The 22108-nt window shown below is 47.7% G+C and overlaps 1 protein-coding gene across 1 annotated transcript in view; it reads left to right on the top strand.

Annotated features, from left to right (window-relative positions):
• The first annotated feature begins 9933 nt into the window (after window positions 1–9933).
• Window positions 9934–22108, top strand: part of GFRA4 (GDNF family receptor alpha 4) — a 71588-nt gene continuing 59413 nt past the window's right edge. Inside the window, exon 1 of the mRNA XM_086747575.1 lies at window positions 9934–10076. Coding sequence (XP_086603701.1) covers window positions 10037–10076 — 40 coding nt within the window. The 5' untranslated portion in view covers window positions 9934–10036. The remainder of the gene's footprint in view (window positions 10077–22108) is intronic.

The following is a 22108-nucleotide window of genomic DNA, read 5'->3' as shown; positions in this document are numbered from 1 at the left end:
AAGACAGCAAGGTTATGCCCCACACTGGGCCAGCCAGAATATTGTGTCCCAAGAGGGAGCTTTCATGGCAGATGCTCCTGAATCTCAGCAAAAGGATAAGAAAATCTTAGCTTAAACTTTCTTTCAAATTCATTCTTCCCCTCATACAACCTGTCTTCTGTTGACATCTAGTCCTCTTCCTGAGCTTAGTACATCCCTACCTGCCTTATGTGTTGGAAGTATAAATCCATTATTACATGGCCTTTGTTATAACAGCAATGGCTTTACCCCTCAGCACAGGCAGGGAGCTCTCTAAGCAGATGGGAATGTCATTGGAGTGTGAGCTTCAGGATTTGACCTTGACTGGACCAGCTCACAAGAGAGGTTGAATTAGTTCTTGTGCTAAGAACTTCCCATCATTTCTCCCGAAATGCCAAGACTCAAGATTGACATTGATGGAAGATCAGATGCTTTTAGATAACTTAATGCATGGTGGAACAGCTATCGGTGTCAGGAAGCAAAAGAAAACACAACCCAAAATTCTGAGGGAAAATGGAGATTTGTCATGAACCACTGAAAAACAGCCTGGTGCTGGAATGAAGAATAACACTGTCTGGAGAAGAGCTGTCATTTAGAGATGGGTGAACTTCGTCCTCTTGTCCTTCTGAGAAAGCTCTGAGACACGCTAGCAGAGCTGTGTGGGAAATATTTCCAGTGTCAATCTTCTATGCCAGTAGACAAACAGAAGACTCTGGTCCCCAAGGGCTGTCCATCAGCTTTGAGGCCATTTCACCAGCCCTGTGATTTACTAAAAGAAAAACAAGTTTGGAAAGCAAATGCACAGACTTTCCAGGCGTGCCCCCAACCACAGGGAAGATGATTCTTTGCCCAGGTTATATTTTGTGCTGTGTTTATACCCATGCTGACTCTGAGAGGACAGCCTTAATGTGCACGATATTGTGCTAAGACTGAAGGAAAAAAATTTATTCCTTGGAAAAACTAGCTGCATCAAGGACACCAAACCCACTTTGCAGGGTGAAAGTTATTCAGGCAACTACTGCTTCCAGAAGCGCAAAAAAAATGATGCTTTCCATAGCATCATGGTTGTTCCCTAGTATCTGGTACCTCTGACAACTTTGTGGGATGAGCCATGGGTCATTCAGCATGTTGAATATTAAAGGGACTCAGGTGGCTTTCAGGACATCTGAATGAAGTTATTTGCCTTTGAAGGTCCTCTTGCATTACACAAGTCAATGATAGCGTAGCTCAGTTCTAAAGCATGGTCATCTTGGTTACGCACAGGCTGCTCTCCTTGTTATTAAAAAAAAAGTTTAGCAATTAACACAATATCACCATGTTATTAACAAAAGGAGGAGGGAAGGAAAGCATTTCAGCAATAAAAATGTCAATCTCCCATTTATTTAAAAAAATACTAAAACAATGAGCTGAAAATGGGAAATCTAGAAAAAGCCTTTGATAAATGTCAGTACTTTTAAATTAGGACAAAGGAATTAGAAAAATGGAGGCTTATGTTTAATTCACTTGAAAGCAAATTAAAGGGTTCAGCTTACGGATGAAAGAGAAAATTAGGTTATTTTTTCCTTGAGAGTTACCAAGGCTACTGCAGCCCAGAGAAAGCCACAGTTCAGCACACAGCTTGGCGAGCTGCTATTGGCAGGGCTGCTTGCACATCTTAAGTGGATTTAGGAGAAATAGCTGCATCTCAGGAGTCAGAAGCTGGACCAGGCACTGTGTCACATCCTGGAAGGGGCAACACGTGGTTGGGTCTGTCTAATCCAGAGATTTTTCCCAAAATAGTCCTTCCTCCTTGACCCTTTTCAAGGAAAGCAATGATACGATGAGTATGGAGCCCCCAGCAGCAGGGTGTTTGATTTTTGGGATACTCATATCCTACTTAAAGTCACCTCCTGCACCTTGGCATGGTACCTCCAGTGTTTGCACGTGGGCTAAGCGCCTGGTTTTAGTTAGGCACCAAGAAATGTTGCCCCTCGTTCTGTGTGTGTATGTCCATGACCAGTTTATATTGGCATGGCTCAAGCTGGGAATGATTTCCAAGAGACGAATGGCTGAACAAGTGTCCTGTTTATAGAAACCTTTACTTTCAGGTTCCCGATTTCACATTTTGAACTGTCTCATCCTGCTTCTGTTCCTTCTCAAGGTCTTCTCTGTGATGTTCAGCTCCTCTTACATTTCACAGAGCTTTCTTAGCTTTGTTTCACCAACAGACTTCATTAGCAATTCATTTCCACCTTGGGAGCCAAAATTGATGTTGCAAACCTGAACCAAATCAATTTCAAGACGGACCCAGGAGAAACTCCACTAATAGATGGGCTGCCCCGTCCAGCACTGTTCAATATCATTTCCCCGTTAGCCACTTCCTTACTTTTGACACAGTTCCCTCGTCAAACTCCGTCTTCTCCCACTGGAGTAACAAGGTTACCCCATGGCACTGAATCAATTTCTCATTTAAAATCCAAAGAAAGGAGATTTTTCACATGCCCATTTTTTTGCTACGAAAGTTTATTTTATCCAAGAAAATGCCAAGTTTGCATGCTGCTATCTCTTAGCCATTCCCCATGTCCTTAGCACCCCCTTTCCTCCACACCGTTACAAAGCCCAGTGAAGTTTTGAGCGGAGACAAACATGTCCAGCGTCTCTTGGATTACTTCTGTCTTTCAGAAGTAAGCCCTGTTTTTGCTAGTCCCCAGTCCAGAGGCTGCACCTTGACTCTATAGTTTTCTTTTACGTCCTTGCCTCCAGATCTGAAGTTGTGCACTCTGGTTCTTGGAGATCTGGCGATGGGGAGTAGCCAGTCCCGATATGAGTGCATTTTGGGATAGAGCTTCCCTGTAGTTCTCATTTCTCAGTGCATTTCCGTGACCCACTTCATTTTTGCCACCCTCTTCAGTGGTTCATCGTAACTGAAAACAAAGGTGAAATATTTTTTTTTTTTTTCCAAGAAAACTTACCTACATCATGGCAAAACATATTACTGGTTATCAGCCACAATCTCTTCCCTCATTTCACTGTACAATGTCTGCCCATCTTCCGCATTTTCTTTTCAATGATTCCCATGGATGGACACGTAGTGGCAGGACAAGGGTTAATGGCTTTAAACTGGAAGAGGGGAGATTTCAATTAGATATAAGGGAGAAATTCTTCACTGTGAGGGTGGTGAGGTACTAGCTCAGGTTGCCCAGAGACGCTGTGGATGCCCCATCCTTGGAAATGTTCAAGACCAGGTCGGATGGAGCTTTGAGAGACCTGGTCTGGTGGAAGGTGTCCCTGCTCCTTGCAGAGCGTTTGGACTAGATGATCTTCAAGGTCCCTTCCAACTCAAACCATTCTGTGATTCTACAGTTCTATGACATATGAAGAGTACAGGGGGACTGGGATTGTTACATCACTCAGATTCCCATTTCCCTTTGTTTACCTCAAAATAATTGCAAATCGTGGCAGATTAATCCTGCTGTATCCCACCCAAGGGCTGTCTGCAAGGTGAGGGGTGTGATTTGATGTGTTTATTGATGGTGTAATGTGGTTGAGGGTAGCGTGGTCCCCCAGCTGACCCAGCTGGGAGCTCAGGCTTCCCAGGATCTCACCAAAAGACCAGAGTTTCCAAAAGGTACAAGGGTTCCCAGGGTCCTTGCATTTTCCTGCAAAGTCAAACCTGCTTGGCGACGAGTTTAAGCACCCTACAAGTGCTGAGACACTCTGGAGTCCCTGGAAGGATGAAGGTCTTCCTAGAAAGGTTTGACAGCAGCCACAGTTATTGGTTTGGTTTGGTTTTTTATTTGCTCCTAAATGGTAGCAAGTAACTCTCCTACTCTCCTGCCAGCCCAGTTTAGCAGGTTTGTGTGACATCATCCCAGAATTTCAGCAACCGGGGTCCCACAACAACACATCTGAAAGCAATAGAGAGGAGCAAGGGAAACACTTCCTAAACTGGCAAAACCCAGCCAAATTTCCAATCCACAGCTCTTATACTGCCACAAACAGATGATAAGGCAGAGCCAAGCCCCTCCTCCTGCCCTCTCCTTCTTAAAACCAGCAGCTACCACACCTGATTGAAGAGATGATGTAGATAGTGCAAGCTGGTGCACAAGCACAGCAGGTGAGGATGAATATCCCAGCAGCTTTGCCAGATCTGGAAAAGGGCGATTTGTTGCTGACCATGGCCAGGGATGTACATCTAAGGAAGAGGGTGAGAATGGGGACAGCATGGGGCAAAATATTTTCAAAATACTCCCCTAAACTCCAACTTTGCAGCTCTGGGAGCTCCTGAGCCACAGGTGAGGTCTCTGTGTCAACAGCCCTTGCTGGAGTGCTCTTCTGTGAGATTGTCTGGTTGATTTTTTTTTTTTTTGGAACCTTCTTAGCTTTTAACAGTCACAAAATCCTGTGTTGAGACAGCAACACACCAAATATTCACTTTTTCCAACCAGTTTTGGATCTGCTTCCTTCTCATTTAATTTCCTGTCCCTCACTCTGCTCTGGGATGAGGCAGAGGACAGGTGATTTCCACCCACCTTGCCCAAATAGATCTCTATCCTCTCTGCCCACACCTGCGTATTCTCCAGGTTGAAAAGACAATGTAGTCAGGCTGAAGTGACTCCGTCTACAGAAGCTGATGAACATCTTGGACTATATGGTATAGATTGAGTGAAGAGAACAGCCTCTCACCTGACTCTGCAGGTGGAAATGTTTTTTAAAGGAAAAGGTCCAGCAGCATCAAAATCCTAGTGGTAAGTGTGCTATCGACTTTCACTGAAAAATTCTACTCCAGCTCTGTGTTATCTCTCCAAAGAGCATCAAATAAGGGTCTCACAGGGAAGCGGTGTCACCTGAGAGCCTGTCCAGTAATCACCCTACTGCAGAGCATCCCATGCCGGCTGACTCAGAAACATCCCCCTGTGACAGAAGCCATCCCTTAGGCTCTGAGTTTATCCTCCTCACTCCCTTGAGCTTCAACACCTCTGGCACACCCCTCCTGTCTCTGATGTACCTCCTTTGGACAACCTCCTCATCCGAACTGGACTTGCCTCCACAGGGTTTTCTTTCCAGGCTAGGCTGCCAAATATTTCTGGTGGAGGATAGACAGCTCGCCCTTTTGCTCCTGTTTCTGAACATCCTTGGCACAGCAGGTAGTGTATTCCTGCTTTCCTCTGCAGATGGCTTTGGTAAATATTTCTCTTTGCACACGGACCTTTGCCCATATGTTTTGACCACAGGAGGATCCAGTTTGGAAACTCAGATTGCTGCTAAAGTGAAGAAGGACAGGGTTTCTGGGCTTCTGCAGACACTGGGTTTATGCACAGCTGATGCGAGGTTGGATGCATTTCCAGAAGCTTTAGGCCATTATTACACAGTCCTATCAATCATATCAACAAGGTCAACTTATCAGCAGGTTTTTTTTTTGAAGCCACAATAAAGATGTTTGCAGAACTGACCTGGAAGTGTGCTGCTTTTTTTTTTTTTTTTTTTTTTTTTTTGAGCTATCTTAGTCAAATTTTGAGATTTTTCCAAACGGTCCAAACAGTGGGGTCTAGAAATGTTTGGGGTAGGGTGTACTCTGGTCTTTCCCCATTTCAGACGTCAAGAGAGTCAGCGCATGTAGCTTCTATGCTGCCTCATACTGCCTGCTGCATCCTCCCTCCATCTGCCTGGCTTTCTCTGCCACCCTAGCAGCTGGTTCCACAGACTCTCACTTTTCCCACTCCACTTTTCTAGAGAACTTTTTTTCTTAGCCTAAACCTCCTCTAGTCTCCTGGCCAGCACTGGCTTGTCTTATTCCCTGCGTGTCATGGGCCAAGAGGTTGCCACCCTTACCCTGAAAACCATTTTAAAGCAAGAGACATTCGTGCATGGGTGCTGTCTTTGGATGGATGGATGGATGGATGGATGTTCTGGAATGGTCCCGGCTGTTTTCCACATCTCCCAAGCTGCATGAGTCCTTTAATCTCACAGTCATCACTTCACCATTCATAAAAAGAGACAACTACAGTTCTTTTGCCTGGTTCTAAGGCTGATTTTGGACAGGGGACCACGTGTTGTTATGGTAGTGTGCATGGTAAGGTCCTGCACAGTGATCTCACTTGGGAAAGACAAAAAAAAAGGTTCCGTTCCACTTTCCATTGTAACCAATTTCACTCTCACAAGTGCATTTCTTTTAAGCAGCATATTTTATGTGCCTTATCTACCCTGTGATTTCTCCATGGACCTGCCCAAACAATTCTTTCTTTCATTGGCTTTGCTGAATCTGTTGTCTGGAGCTCTGGGGAGCAGCTTTTCTGATCTAACATGGGCAACACTGGGATTTTTTTTATTTTTTATTTATTTATTTATTTATTTTACCTGACTCATCAATACCTTGATTCATTTGTAAGGAAAGGTAGCAGGTAATTTTAGGAGGGGTGTGTGTATGTGGGTGGAAGGAGTGTTTTTTACTTAACACTATTCATCTCAGCATCCACCCAGCGATTAGGAGAAAGCCCGGATCCGATAAATAAGGGAGCAAGGAACAATGATCCCTCTCTCTTCAGAGTATTTGCAGCATGCCTCTTCTGGGTGGCTTTTCCCAGTGTGTCAGTCCCCCCTCTGCACAAAAGAAATGACGGAAAATGCAGGAAATGGCTCCCTGTTGGGATGAACAGTGGGGGTTGTCTATGCCTGGACTTTCCCTGTTCCTGAAACCCCTGCTATTTTTTTTTTCCTTCAAACTTGGGAAGAAATGTTGCTTTCATAGCACTGATTCCTTGACAGCTTCCCCTTGTCTAGAGGGGGAGGTTGTAGCCTGTCCTTAGCCCAAGAGGGGACAGCAAGGCTGCCTGGGCATTGCCTCCTCCAGCTCTGGCTGTGCAGATGGAGGAGGTTGATGCAGCTTCCTTCATTTGACCAAAAAGGAAGATTTTCCTACAGCTCAGAGCTCAACAAGGGGATGAGACACAGTGCCAGGGAAAGGAAGTCCCCACGTCCCTGCTCTCAGCACCCTTGAGTGAGGTGGGGCACCTTCTTTAATGGGGTGGTGGGGCTCAGGTCACCTCCTTTGGTCCAAGGACATCGGATTATCTCATTCCTGAAGGGAGGGAAGATGCTTTCCAAGGAAAGTAATTTTTAAAAATTTGTTAAAAAACCCACAAATCTCACATATGTTCCAGTGATATTATTTTTCTTGGGCAGCTATCTACTTCAAAAAATAGAACACTAAAAAGAATCTGCAAAATAATTAAAAATAATAGTAAGTAGAAAAATCCAATCATTCCCCCAGTTTCCCAGCTAGCTGTTTCAATTGCATCTCATTACAATTTCATTTTGAAATTTGCTTAAACACAATCATACTCTTCTTTAAGAAGTAAAAAAAAAAAGCCCAGCTCAAGAGTAATGCTTTTTTTACTCCAAGTAAGGTTTTATTAACACTTTCTTTGTCCCCACTGAGTAGCTCAGGAAATGCTCATTTCGGATGTGAAATGGAGTTATTAAAGACATTGATTAATTTACAACTTTCCAAGTCTTACGGAGGACTTGACTTAAAAATTTGGTAAATGAACAGCTCCAGGCTGGAACATGTTAGAAACTTTGAAAGGAGAGGAAAGCCAGGGAATCTGACTTTCCTTTTGATTTGCCAAGGGAAGAAAAAAAAAAAAAGAGAAGAGATAAAAGAAAATGGAAAGGAAAAGGAAAGAAGAGAAAAGGAAAGAAAAGAAAAATAAGTATTTTCTCAAGTTTATTATGGTTTATATATCACTCCTACAAATGGCTGTGTGAATTATTTCCCTTCTCTGTTTTTCTCATGAAAAATAAAATTAAAAAAAAAGTGCAATTCCTCTGGTTTTCTAGAAGAACTTGCTGGAGGATTAATGAGGTGATGCCACGAGGCAACGCGAGTTAAGAACCCTGAACAGCTCCAGCGAAAAACCCTTCCCGGAGCGTTTAAATACCTGTTTAGCCAAAATACCTGACCCAGCAGTCGAGAAGAGCTCTCGCTGCAAATGTTCAAACGCATTGCCTGAGCTTGCAGCGTGGAAAAAAAGTGCCCGGGTGCTTCTCTCAATCATCAGAGCCTCTGTGTTAGGAAGAGAGACAGGGAAGGAAGGATGAGGAGAGGAGGAAAAAGAGAAGAAGAAAAAAGAAGGGAGAAGAGGAGGAGAAGAGAAGAGAGAAGCAAAGTGAAAAAAAAAACCCAAACAACAAAACTTGAAAGGGCAAGCCTGCATTAAGAGGAGGAACAGAGGTGACCATGTTTACAGGGGACTGACTGGGGAATGAGGCTTCTTATTCTGTCAGTCAGTTAATTACCGGGTGAACCTGAAGACATCAGTCCACGTTCTGTGTCTCAGATACTCCATGCATGAAATGGAAGCAGTGGAAAATGACGCTCACTCATCATCACCAAGATTAAGAGGTGGCTTTAGGAGCCAGGCTCTGCTGCTTGGTTTCCTGAAAGAGGGTCACGTGCTGGGACGTGGGGATTAAAGGTAGGGGAGGCTGGGGGGTGCGACAAGCACCAGGGGATGGTGATGGGGAACCTCTTGCAGGGCCTGGATGGGCTCAGTGCAGCACGGGGAAGGAGGTGTGGGGACCTGGGTGGAAGGTTGTGGGAGCACACAGCCTGAGTTTACAGATGTGGGGTTTTTGGAGGAGATTTGGAGCGTGGTCATGCTGCAGGGGGATGAACGGAAGATATCATGGTCGGGAGGGGTGGTAGGTTGTGGCACAGACTTTAGGGCTGTGTCTCTCCTAGCGAAGAGTCAAGGCCAGGATACAGATCCCAAGGCCAGGATACAGGATGGGGCTGGGGCTGGCACCCTGAGCCAGTGCCCAGTCTCAGGGCAAAGAGATGAGGGTGTGCGGGATGCCGGGACCCTCCAGGAGGGCAGACGTCCTGGGGCTGGAGAGGGTGAAAGGGGCCGTGGCCCGGGGTGCTTGAGGCTCCCCCACGACACAGATCCATAAGCTGTTCCAGGTTCAAGGAGAGCCCCCTCCTTGCCCAGGAACAGGGATGCGGGGCGGAGGAGGCGGGGAGGAGCGGGGCCGTGCCTCCAAGCCCCTCCCCGCAGGGCCGCGGCCGCGGAGATACGCAGGGGGAGTGGGGGGGTGACGGCGGAGGCAGCGCGGGGAAGGCGGCGAGGGCACGGGGGACCCTGCGCCTCGCAGACAGAAGTTTGCTGCTGAAAGAGGAGGGAGGAAAAAAAAGAGGAAAAATAAAAAAGGGAGGGGAAAAAAAAGAGAAAAAAAAGGAGAGAGGGAGACTAGAGGGAAAAAAAAGGCAAAGAAAAGGTAGGGAAAGGGAAACTGGAATAAAGAAAACAGAGGGAAAGAGGGAGAAAGGAAGGAGAAAAGGAAAAAAAGAGAAAGAGAAGAAAAAGGAGCGGGGGAAAAAGGAAAAAAAAAGGAGAGAAAGGGAAAAAAATAAAAAAGGAAAAAGAGGGGGGAAGGGGGGAAAGAAAAAAGAGGAAGAGGGAAAAAAGGGGTGGGGAAAAGGAAAAAAGAGAGGGAAAGAAAAAAGGAAAAAGGAATAAAGGGAGAAAAAGGGAAAAAAAGATTTAAAAAGGAGTAAAAAAGGAGGAAATAAAGAAAAAAGGGAGAAAGGAGGGGGAAGGAAAAAGGGGGGAAAGGAAAAAAGGGCAGAAGAAAAAGGAAAAAAAAAAGGGGAGGGAGGAAAAAGGGGGAGGAGGGAGGAATAAGGGGGGGGGTAGGAAGGATAAAAGGGAATTTAAAAAAAAAAGAGAGAGGGGGAAAAAAAAAAAAGCGAGGAAGCGCCCGCTCCGCAGCTCCCCGGAGGGATGGGGCGCAGAGCGGCCGGCGGGAGCCCGCACTGCCCGGCCCGGCTGCGGGCATGAGCCGGGCCCCGGAGCGGGGCTGAGCCGGAGCCGTGCGAGCTCTGGGCCCGGAGGGGGGGGTTGGGGGGCGGGGGGGCCGGGCCGGGGCGGCGGGGCCGCCTCCCGCCCCTGCCCAACCTCCGCGCATCCTCCGGTCCCGCCTGCGCGGGGCCGCGCCGTGCCGTGTCGGTGTGATCCGAGCCGTGCCGAGCGGTAGGATGAGGGGCATCCTCTACTTCTGCACGCTGGTCCTGCTGGGTGAGTAAGGCGGGGGGAGAGGTGGGAGGAGGGGTGGGGGGACACGCACGCACTCACACACGACAACTTTCTACTGGGGTTCACTCGTGGGGGCATTTCGGCCACCCCCGGGTACGCGAGGTCGCCCCCACCTCAGCATCCCAGGAGCAGTGGCAAAGCCCTGGGGTGGCATCACCCTGCTTTCTGCTGTCTCCTCTCCACTGGAATGGGATCTTCTCCTGCTGCCACTCCGGATGGTCCCATTGCCCGCGGAAATGGCTAAATCTCCCCTAAATTAAAGCACTTCTTGCTGGAGAAGAGGAGCTCGGAGCGATGTGTTTGAAGAGTGGAGGTGGGGGGATGTGTTTGGGAAGGGTGAGGAGATGAGGCAGATCTTTTGCAGCCCCACGGTGATGGTGAAACGGGAAAATGTCTGGATTTTGGGGTCGGTGGGCGCGGGCTGGCAGCCTCCGGCTCCGCTGCAGCGTCCTGACCCCAGCCCGCGTGTTGTGTGCGGGGCTTCCCGCTGCAGATTTCCTCTCACCCCTCCCCAAAATGAAGCTGTCCTCCAGGCTTCTTTTTTTTTTTTTTTTTTTTTTTTGCACCGGGGGCTAAGGACCCCATGCCTCCGGGAGCCCCTCGTCCACTGTCGCGGTCAGGAGATGCTGTTCCCCGTAGGATGCTGCCCATATCCTTGGGGATGTCATCTGCAGCACCCGTGCTGCCAGCATATCCCCCTCGCATCCTCCTCCTCCTCAGCTCGGAGCGGGCTCTCCCGCGTCCCTAGGAAGCAGCCCGGGTGGGCTAGCAGCACCGGGCAGCGGGCAACCACGGCTGGGAGCCGCCTCGCTCCCTGCCTTTGCCTGGATGCCAGCCCGCCAGCTCCCCTTAGGATTTTTAATTTTTTTTTTCCCCCTTCCATGTGCTTTGAGACAGCAAACCCAAGATTAAGTCAGTGCTGAAACAGCCCAGAAGGCTGTAGGATGCGCCGGTCCTCTTCGGGAGGAAAAGATCTTGGGATGTATGTAAGCGGCTGGGACATCCCAGCCCGGCACTGCCTCCTCCGCACCCCGAGCATCCCTGCTTGTGAGCCCACCTCCCAGGGAAGACCCCCGAGTAGGTTTTTCCCTCGGTGGGGAAGGTTTTGTCAGGTAACTCCTCTTGCCGGCTCTCCCTGTCACTAGATGTCAGCAGCAGCAACTCTTCTGACTCCCAAAGGGTTGTGAGGGGGGGGATTTTGACCCCTCAAGAGGGGCCATCTCCAGCCAAGGAGTGCTTTGCTCTCCTTGGTTTGGAGGAGCACCGGGGTCTGGACATGCCCCAGGTTGGGATGGCTGCTGCCTCGCAAGGGCTGGAGTTGTGCCCTGGGCTGGGGAAGGTCTCAGCTGCCCTGGGAGCTGGAGATTTTTCTTTGCGAGGCTCACGGGGCCTCTGGGTGGGAGCCCAGGTCCCTGCAGGATCTGTTTATCCAAGCGGTTCGGATTGACTGACTCACTGATTGACTGCCTGATTGACTGCCTGGTGGTGGACTGATTGATTGGCTCTAGAGAAAGTAGACCTAAAGAAAAGAGCAAATGGCCGGCTCTCCGTCGTCAGCAATGCAACTGGGAATAGCGGGCAGGTGTTAAGGGTACGCTTGTCGCCTCTGGCCCAACCCAGAGCAAAGCCATCAGCTAGTATTCACCTTCTGGCCTTCCAATCTCGGGGTCTCCAGAAGGACCTTTTCATCTCTGAAGTTGCGTTTGACCCCCGCAGGCTCATTGCCATCCCAGCAGATGCCATCCAATGCCCTCAGCCTGCTTTCCAGATATTTTCTAGGTGTTTGTGTCACGGATAGATGAGGGCTCCTCGTTTAGAGGTGCCTGGGGAGATCCCTTGTGGGCAATCAGGGGTGCTGGGCTGGAGACGGCGGCGTCTGCAACGGCAATTCCTAGCTTCATCCACGCTGGCCGCAAACCACGCGGGCTGCAGTGTGAGCGCCTTGCTTTTTGCGTGTGTGTGTCCTCTGCCATTTTTGGGATGATCCTGGGTGGAGGAGGCAAGGCTTGGAGAAATGATGGCTTTCTGAGGTGGGATTAGGCAGCGTCACCGTCATCCAGCTCGGATGGAGATCTCCTGTTGTCGCTTCACGCCCAGTTCCCTGGTGCCACAGGCACGCAGCGTGACCCAAACAAGGTGACTGATGTAGCACAATAAAATTTATTTTTTTTTCCCCTCAACCATTTTTTTCAGCCAGATCAGCTCCCTGCTCTGTCCCACCACCAGCCACATGAACACCAGTGCCAGAGGCAAGGACAGAACAGGAGCACACAGCTGAGGACAGGGCTTTGGGGAAGTTCATTGCTGCCTCAGTGTCCCCTTGTATTTGCTTGCACCCGTGGCATTGGCTAGAAATTCCTTTATGGGAATTCAATGCTCGAGAAAGCACCAGTACAATTAAATATAAAGAATGCAATTAATTTTACAAGGACAATGGGTTACACCTGTAACCAGCCCCCAAAGCATCACCCATCCCTTGTGCAGCTTTCAGGGGACACATCAGTCCCTGCGCTAGGAAAATAATGATTAAAGAACAAGAATGAAAATTTGGGCTAGAGCTGAAAGTAGGAGTTTGCTGTGAAGCACCCGTGGGACCAAGAGTCATGTCTGGACCATTGCGACGGAGGGCAGGATCCCAAAAATGGCATCTGGGCTGTTTTCTGCAGACAACTGCCACATTTACCTGGCAAGTTTGACTGCGCTTAGTCGTTAGCATAATTTCTGGCATATGTTTCCCACCGGCTCTTCACAGATGCAATCAAACACAAGAGACCGTCAGGCGGATTTTCACCTGGTTTGGGAATGCAGATCCCAGGGGGGAGAGCAAAAATCTCTTTCAAAAATGCGTCTGTGTGTACGGGAGAGGAAAATGCTCCTTAAATTAGCGCCTTTGTCAGTTCTGACAGGAGCAATCCGTTATTTGCATCAGTAAGAACGCGATATTTATGTCTCTTGGTATTGGTGTGGAGGAGAAATAAAACTTCTCCCTCAGACGCTGTGGAAATTCCTCCGCAAAGATCTCACCACACCCAGAAAGTATTTTTGCCAGAGCTCTGGAGCCTGAAACAGTAATTACTGCTGGGTAAAAATTCGTACTAGTTAAGTCTAATAATTAGTATTAATTACTATGAATAGCATTTTATTTTGCTTTCAGAGGCAGAAATATCTTCTCTGCTCTCCTGGCAATTTTCACAGATGACTTCTATTGTGCCTGAAATTCCCTTCATCATTTTCACACAAGACTTGTTCATTTTTATGACTTTCCACTTGGTCATTTTTAAACATGACTTTTAATGTCACTAAAGTTTGCTACCTTTTATAAAAATACTCTGCTACCAAGATATCCATGATTTCTTTTTCCCTCCAGTGAACTTTATATTCCTTTTGCTTCCTTAACAGAAAAATAAAATGACCTCTTTCTTCTCTACCTAAAATTGGAAGAGAACAAATTCAAAGCAAGTTCTCCTGCTAAAACAATTTTTGAAGGACACATTTCACTGAAAAAAAAAATATAAAAAGGAATAAAACTATGAAAAGCTTGTTCCTGTCAATCTTCAGTTCGGTACATTTCCCTTTTTTCAAACGCATCTGTCAAAACTCCCTCTGGTAACACCTCCTGGCAGTGGACTTCAAGCCTGAACGGACTGGCAGTGGCAGCTGTGGAAGTCTGGGAAGACATTTCCACCACCCCACGTAGACTGTCTTCATCTCTTTCGGCCATCAGAGCTTTAAAGGTTCAAATATGGGCCTACTGGGGCTGGTGAGATCAGAGTGGAAAATCGGGGTTGAGAGAATGAGTTTGATGAGGTGGATGGGTGTTGGTCTGTTCTCCCAAGTAACTGGTGATAGGACGAGAGGAAATGGCCTCAAGTTGTGGCAGGGGAGGTTTAGGTTGGATATTAGGAAACACTTCTTCACTGAAAAAGTGATCAGGCACTGGAACAGGCTGCCCAGGGAAGTGGTGGAGTCCCCATCCCTGGAGGTGTTCAAAGAATGCGTAGACGTGGCACTTCAGGCCATGGTTTAGTAGACATGGTGGTGTTGGGTTGAGGGTTGGACTTTATGATCTTGGAGGTCTCTTCCAACCTTAAAGATTCTGTGATTCTATGAAGCAGAGCCATGGATGGGCTTTTGGTCTTGGAGATGGACAAGGAGGAAAATAAAGTTTGGTGTGACTGTGTAGAGATGTGTACAGGAGGGGATTGTGGCTATCAAGGTGATGGAGGACAAGGACTCGGGACTGTTTTATGGAAAGCAGGAAGGATTTCCAGAAGGGGAAGCCACTATTCTTCCTGGGTAAGGAGATCCTGGGACTGCCACAGGAAGTACAGGAAGGACAGGTGCCTTCTAAGGTCACATAGATCTCGGTCTAATAAGAAGTGATGCCACAGCTGGCTGCTGCTGAGTTGCAGTGCGCTTGGCGGGTGTTAGGAAAGGTTGTTCTCTTCATAAATATTTCCATGCATCTCCCTGCACCTTAGAGAAGCCGAGCTGGTAAGAAGCCCAGGTACAGATCTGCTGTGGGGGTCCTTCCCTGCCGCTGGGAAAGGCAACAGCGCAAGGTGCAGGGCCTGAACAGACCTCCCATGTGTCCTCAGAGCCTGGTCGTCTCTTGCGCTTGCTGGTCCATCTCACTGGAGCTGTTGGAGGGACTGGGATTTATCTGTCAGGGGCAGGTGGGTTGAAGGAATGAACGACCCCTCGAGATGGAGACTGAATGAACCTCTCTGGGCCCCTGGTCCACTGCTTGACTGTCTTCACGGGGAAAAAGTGTTTCCCTGTATCTCACTGGACTAGATCTACATCCCCCAGCTCAAAAGTATGTTAGTCATGTCCTACCACTCCTGAGTCTCATCTCTTCTGCCCCCGCTTCATGCAAATCCCTCTTCTTCCTCCACAGGCAGCTCCTCAGCGCACACGTTCTTCTTTCTGTCCAAAGCCATCTGGGAAGCAGTTTGCATGAAAGATGCAGTAAAAATAGTTGTGCTGTGGTTTTGATTTATTGAATCCAACTGGAAAACCCTGTCCGCGATACCTGCTCTCACCGAGCGCTTTGACAGAGTTACTAGCAGCGCTCCCCACGCTGCCACTGACATGTGGGATGGGGGGGTCGTTTTGACAGCAGGCAGCTGGTTTCACGTTCACGGGTCCATTTTATTGAGGAGAAAGGAATGGGACAGGTTTTCTGGTGATTCTTCCCAAAGCAGGATCAAATTGCTCATCTTTCATACATCACCATCTATTTTTTGCCCCCAAGGGGGTGGCCATCCACTTTGTGATGGGATTTTAAACAGGTCCAGATGCTAAAGGACTATGAGTTAAGACCCGAGAAACTGCTGGGTTTTGCTTTCCTCCCCTCTTCCTGTTCCTCGTACACATAATTCAAGTCAAGACTCAACGATAATGTTTCTCTCTGAGCTGCAGGTCTTTAACGGCAAGCGGCCCGTGCCGCTGAGTGCCGCGCAGGAGGCGTTGTGTGCACGTGTTGCAGGTCTCTTCCGCCTTGGGGGAGTTCAGCCGCTAACGGCTGCACAGCTCACCAGAAGCGGAGATGTTTGTGGGAAGCGCTGGGCTCTTCAGGTAGGCAGCAACGGAAGCGCTGTTGGGAGTTCCTGCCTGCGTGGTTTGAGGTCTCTGGAGGCTTGGGGTTGAACTGGACCCAGCAAATGCTCGGGACAGGTCTTGTGAGAGCTCCAGAGTGGCTTCAGGGAGGGCGACTTGAACACAATCTCTACAAAATAATCAGGCTTTGCATCAAACGGGGCTGGCTGGTGCCTCTGCGGCAGCCACCTGGGAATTCCCATCATCCTCCATTAATCAGAGCTGAGGAAGCACAGGGCAACTGCAGCCTCATGGGAAGGGATGGCTTGGGTGATGGCTGGGAATTTTGTGGAGCAAACTTGGTGTCTGGGTCGCCGCTTGTACAGGGTTCATGTGGTCCTGTCTGTGAGAGTTTTACACAAACGGTCAAATCAATCATAATGGGTTTTGAATTTCTCAATTCATTTTCTTTCACTGTGGCAGCCTTTATTGAATACTTTGGTTTGGTTTTTTTTTTTTTTTTTTCACTCCTGCTGCCTCTACTGAACCCTCCATAATTACCAGCTCCATCATTATTATAATTCGCCTTTTCTTTCTGCTCATTGCACATCCCATCACTCTGGTGTCCAGGACCCACAAACTGGGTCCCCACGCATTGGCCGTAGATGCAATCGTTTCACTTGCAGCCAACTTAAGAGACTTGCCTCGGAGAGAAAAGCAAGAAGGAAACTCATTTCTTCTCAGAGCTACCTGTCTCTGTGACTTTGGATAAACAAGGCTTAATAACAGGCTAGGTATTTTTTTCTGAGGTTTTAACTTTCATGCATGTGAAGAAAAACTCATCACCCTGTGACAGCCTTCGCAGGAACATCTCTCAGATATTCTACAGCTGACTCGGTTACCTGCAATCTGGAAATAGGTAGCAGATGTCTCCCGTAGCACGGCGGGTTTTTTTCCTTGGTTGCTGTCTGTGTTTGCCTTTGATGATGGCTACGTGCAGCAGAAGGCACCTTAAAAAGTTGTCACAAGGCACGGGGTGACATAAATCCGTGCGCACCAAATCTTCCGTAAGAAAAGCCGCGGGTTAGGACGATGCGTTTGCCATCTCCTAATGCAGAGGACAGCAAACCGGCGTGCTGAATTATTAGACAGGACTTGGAATGAATCAAAGCCGTTTGACCTGTTTGTGTAAAGCCCCAGACAAGGCTGAGTTTGCTTAAGTGTTTCCTCTGCGCGGTGAGGAATTACACTCCTCCTTGCAAGGGTTGGTTGATTTACGCCCCGGATTCGACACGAGTTATAGCAATTTCACGGTAGGTCTTTTTTTTTTTCTTTCCCCCCTGTCCCTTCCAATCTGTTTGTTTTGCTCCTTCCTTTTGCTAAAAGAACACAACCCAGCAAGGATGCTTGAGAGACAAACTGCACGCCTTGCTCTGCCCATCACAGCCGCATCATCTTTTGGAGAGAGGGCACAGGCAGAGCCGTCTCAGCTGAGCTTTCCTTCCCGTGTGGGAAAAAGCGCTCAGGGGGTCACGATGCTCACAGCCTGTAAATAAATTCAACCTGAAGGAGTTTTTCTCCACCTGGAATGAGGCAGAGGGAGGAGGAATATCCTTCTTTTCCCTATTTGGCTGGAAAGCTCAACTCCTTTCTGTGATGATTTAGGATGCTAAAAGGAAAATTAAAAGAAAATTAAGGAAAAATTAAGGAAACTCCTGAGATCCAGGTGAGGAAACTCCTCTAGGATCCAGGCTTGTGGAGCTCTCCTGCTGTTTCAGGGAAAAAGATCAGGAATTGCATTAGACTTGCAACACGAGACTTCTCCATCAGGAGCAGAAGGTGTGGGAAGGGAATGCTGGAGAAGGTCCTGAGCTGATTCAGGTCTGGAGGTGGGAAGCGGAGGAGAAAGGGCTCCTGAGAGGTTGCACAGAAGATGCAGATGAACCTTAACAGGGAACCCAGGAGCTGAGAGGAGGAAAGTGTAGGGTTAGAAAGGTCTGAAAGCCATTCTGGAGCTGGGGAAGCCTTAAGGGTTGGATTCCCTCTGTGAAAGGTGGTGTGAGTCGCTGCATGCAAAACGCATGTGAAGCGACAGCTCTGAGACCCATCCATCAGCGTGGAGCGTGGAGGCATACTTGCTGGGTAAAGCAGATCAGAGTCACCACCCTCCTGGGACTAATGTGAGGAAATTTATCTCATTCTCCTGATATTGCTTCGTTCTTCCTCCCTACAGACCCGGCCAGGCCAATCCTTAATGTGTGCTGGAAAGCCTGCTAGTAATTAAGTACCCAACTCGAGGGGGGTCCAGATCTCCTGTTGAGTTCGTTACACGCTATTGCATTCCCAATAAATATTAATTTTAATTGTAAGTGCTGGAGCAAAAACCAAACTAACGAACAAACGAACAAAAAAACCCCAAATAACAAAAAGAAATCAGCAAAACTCCCTGTAAATTGTCTAATCTGCAGGTGAAATGCTGTCTCACGGGATGAGGAATTACGGCATCTGTTTCTGTATGTCTCTCAGGTTTTGGAAAATGACAGAAACTCGTTGCATCGTGCTGTAAAATAAGGATATTTTTGGCACAGGGGAATTATTGTGAGGCAGAAGCAGGTGACAGTGCAGCTTTTGACCTGGGATATTTGCGCTCGTGTGAAGCAGCTAACTGCAAGCTGGGATCAAAATTTCTTATCAGCGTATCAGGAATAACGTGAATTTTAGCAGCACCTGTTGTGCACACAACATGCTGAGCTCTTGTTTTGGTACTTGGGCAGGAACTGAGTTTAAGTGCAGTAGCTGACTTATCTGCTCTGAAAATCTTCCCGTATCCCCTACACGGGGACCGGTGACGTTGCTTTGTGCTGGGATTAGTGATGTGCACTGCTAAAGAGAAGGGGCTGAAGTCAGCGTCGTGCCGCAGAGACAGGAGCAGCCGTGGGGCACAAAAAAACAAACAAACAAACAAACAAACAAAAAAGAATAAAAGCCTCTGATAGAAGGGCAGGCTGGAAAAGAGAAACTCATTCTCCCAGAAAAATACTGGGATTTTGGTACAATTTGGCTTCTGAACAACAGTGACAAATCAGGAATGGTAAAAATTGCCTAAAAGATAGCGAGTGGGAAATAAAATGCTTATTGAGGATAATTACAGGGGAAGAAAAAGAAGGACTAAAGCCTCAGATGTCCCTGTTCTGTTTTACCTGCTTTTATCAAGAAAACAGAAATTGGTCATGCTGGAGGGACACCGCGCAGGAAGAGAAATGGACCTTGTTTCTCTCTTGTCCCCTACCCATGCACCCGACAGGGATGGCCCCAGCAGGCTGCAGGAGATGGGCTTCATCCCACCTGGTTTTCACCTGGTCTTCTGAACTTTTCGCTGAAATCAGGGGAGAGAGGCTGACAGGTCCAGAGGGTCGTTTACCCTTTCTAAAGATCAGATCCAAGGACTATGAAGCGAATCAAGGTGACAATTTTAGACCTTTCCTTGATTTTGCTTTAAGATCAATAGGATGACCCCCACCTAAGCCACCAAGATTTCTTCTCCTCCAAGAAAGTAGCTGATGGTAGAGGGAGCAGTCAAGGAGCTGCCCTTTCAATGTACCCAACTCAAAAAAAAAAAAAAGAAATATGAAGAAAGTAATACTAAAACATTATTTAGCACTTTGTTTTTCTACTTGCAAGCCCCAAATTTTCCCATGGAACATATTTTCCCACAGTTAAAAGAGAAAGAAAGAAATTCAATGGGAAATTTCCAACTGTTTCACAGACCTGATGGCTCCGGTCACAGTAATGATCAGAAGTACCTGGAGTTGGTGGCTTTGCTAGGGGTCACAGAGGCCACTCATAAATCACGCAGTGCCCAGGAGCCTCTGAGAATTTGATTGTTAAACCTGTTAAAATCCCTGAAGTGGTTTTGGCCATAGACAACTAGCCCTGTCCTGTGTATTAGTTAGAAGGTAGCACAAGCCAAGGACCATTCCCAGTTTGTTTGCAAGTGATTTCTCCATTTTGGAGGGGAAGAGGGTTTAATAGTGCAGATGAGGCAGTTCTGGGCCATTTGGCCTAGCACCTTGCATTTCCTTAATTAACTAACCTAGGCACAGCACGAGAGCCCCCCCTTCCCCTCCCAGACGCCGTCCATTTCCCAGACAGCCTGCAGATGTTGTCAGACAAACGTGTTCCAGCTTAATCTCTTTCAGCCCCCTACATTCGTCTTCCTTTGTGCTGCTTCCAGCTCAGAAGGCAGAACACTAACAATGACATGAGATAATATAAAATAAACGATAGAGCTGCCTCATTTGGTCGGGAACAGATAAATCCCCCCGTTTCTAAAGCACGCAGGAGCACGCGAACCCACGCGGACGCAGACCCAGCGAGGGGCTGGGGACGTGCGTACCGCAGAGCCTGTCCATCAGAAGTTTCTTGCAGAGCCTGTGCGGCAGCCGTATCAGCTCTGAAGTGTCCTCTCCAACAGGCAAAGCCTTTCCTGGCTTGCCATGGCAGTTCGCACGACCTCGTGATCAGATAAGACACGAGAGAAGTCTGAGGAAGCTTGATTTATCCAGAGTTGAAAAGGAAAGAAAGACACAGGAGAGAACATGATCACACTCTATAAATACCTTCAAGGTAACAGTGCAAGGGAAGGAAGAGGATTAGTCACACTTCTGTAAGACAGGGAGGGGAGGAGAGAGAGCAACAGCATGAAACAGAGAAAGAAAAAGTTTTAAGTCAAGTATTAGGAGCAAAATGTTTAGGCTACTTTTCTTTCTCATTTTTACTGCAAAAGGAAATGGAAGGGCTTCAATTTGGGCTAGGCTTGAGACGACACAATTTTTTTAGGAGGGTTGTGGGTTGTGGGCATGAAGATTAAATGATGCATCTATGAGTAGGATCTGAAGGTCCTAGGTGCATCCGTAAGCTAAACAAAGGGTGAGGTGGCCTCCGAGACAACAACAGTGTCCCTAGGTGCAGGGTCCCCCTGGCACACTTGGAAGTGAGGGCTGGCCAAAGTTCTTTCACACTCCCCTTCCCCTGCACCCCCTATATCCCACGCTCATGTTGAAGGTATTGTGGAAAGATCGTGCTGCTCAACCAAGGGTCTTAATGGTGTCCTGGTTCTGGCTGGGATAAAGTTAATTTTCGCCTGAACTGGAGCTGGTGGCACCTGTGGCTGGGGCACACAGCTGGGATAGGTTACCAATCAGCCAACGGCTGGGATAGGTTACCCAAATTGGCTCAAGGGCTGTTCCATCCCATGTGACATCATGCTTAGGATATAAAGTGGGGATGATGGTGAGGGGAGGTTTCCTGCTATTTAGGAGGGAGCTGAGTGTCAGGATCTACCATGAAGCTATGGTACTGTAAGTTACATGCTTAAGTATATTCTGTTTTCATTTTCCATCTCTGTTTTCTTTTCCTCTGTTACTCTTTTAAACTGTTTTTGTCTCAACCCGTTGAGTTTTGCATTCTTTTCTTTCCCAATACTCCTTGCCATCTAACTGGAGGGGCAGTGAGAGAGGGAGAGTGAGATTGTGTGATGTTATAGCTGTTGAGTGGGGCTAAACCATGACGTGGTCATTTGATGGTAGAGCTGGGTGGTGGCTCAGTGACAGATGATGAGTTTGGGTCAGCCAAGAGGCTTGGCTTGCCCTGGGTTATGTCTCTTCTTAATGAGTGATGAGGTGGCTTCTCCTGCTCTTCAATAAACCCACCTTCCTGTTAGTGCCTTAGACCTGCTCTCAACCTCTCCCAGGCCATTCCTGCCCCCGGAACATGATGCCATCTGCCCTCAGACCTTGCACCATTGCCCCATCCTCCCTGGAAATGGAGGTAAGGCCTGTACATGTGACCTCCTTGAGGGACTAGCTCCAAGTCAGGCTTGGACAATTATTCTTATCGTCACTGTCCATTATGCTTGGACTCAAAAGTAAGCTTTTTAAAAAAAAAAATGTAGGTAGCTACTGCCAAGATTTTTCCCTGTCTCCTCAAAAAAGTGCCAAGAACTCTTTCTTCTCATAACACATCAACTAGCCAAATATAGGTGTCCCCAGAGAAAACCCTTCAGGCCAGTAAGAATTAATGAGTTGATTCAGCCAAAGGTAAACAAGCTAATTATGCTGTTCTTCAGCCTGTGGTTTCCAGAGAAAATGAATCTTGTGCATGTGTGTCAGGCTGTCCACCCCAAATAAATTTTGAGTCCCCTGGCCAAGTCAGATAGAAGTCTCAGAAGATGTTCACATCCCACAGGTTGATGTCAAACTAGCTGTGGAAATGGGAATGAACTCCCAGTGTTGCCCACTGGGGGAAAAAATAGTGAAGTTCATAGCAGAAAAGGTGCATGTGAAAGGAGATGCAGAAATTCAGACTCCTTTCATACTGCTACTTATTTTTTTCCCAGCTGAGCAGTAAAGTATCTGATGCAGATCTGTGTAGAGCCAAAGAAACGTCTTCCTGGGACCATAAATGCAGTCTCT

The sequence above is a fragment of the Chlamydotis macqueenii genome, chromosome 4, assembly GCF_036417535.1.
Source record: "Chlamydotis macqueenii isolate bChlMac1 chromosome 4, bChlMac1.mat, whole genome shotgun sequence".
In the NCBI taxonomy this organism is placed as follows: domain Eukaryota; kingdom Metazoa; phylum Chordata; class Aves; order Otidiformes; family Otididae; genus Chlamydotis; species Chlamydotis macqueenii.
Note: the sequence above shows the minus strand (reverse complement) of the source record. Positions and strands in the feature narration are given on the sequence as shown.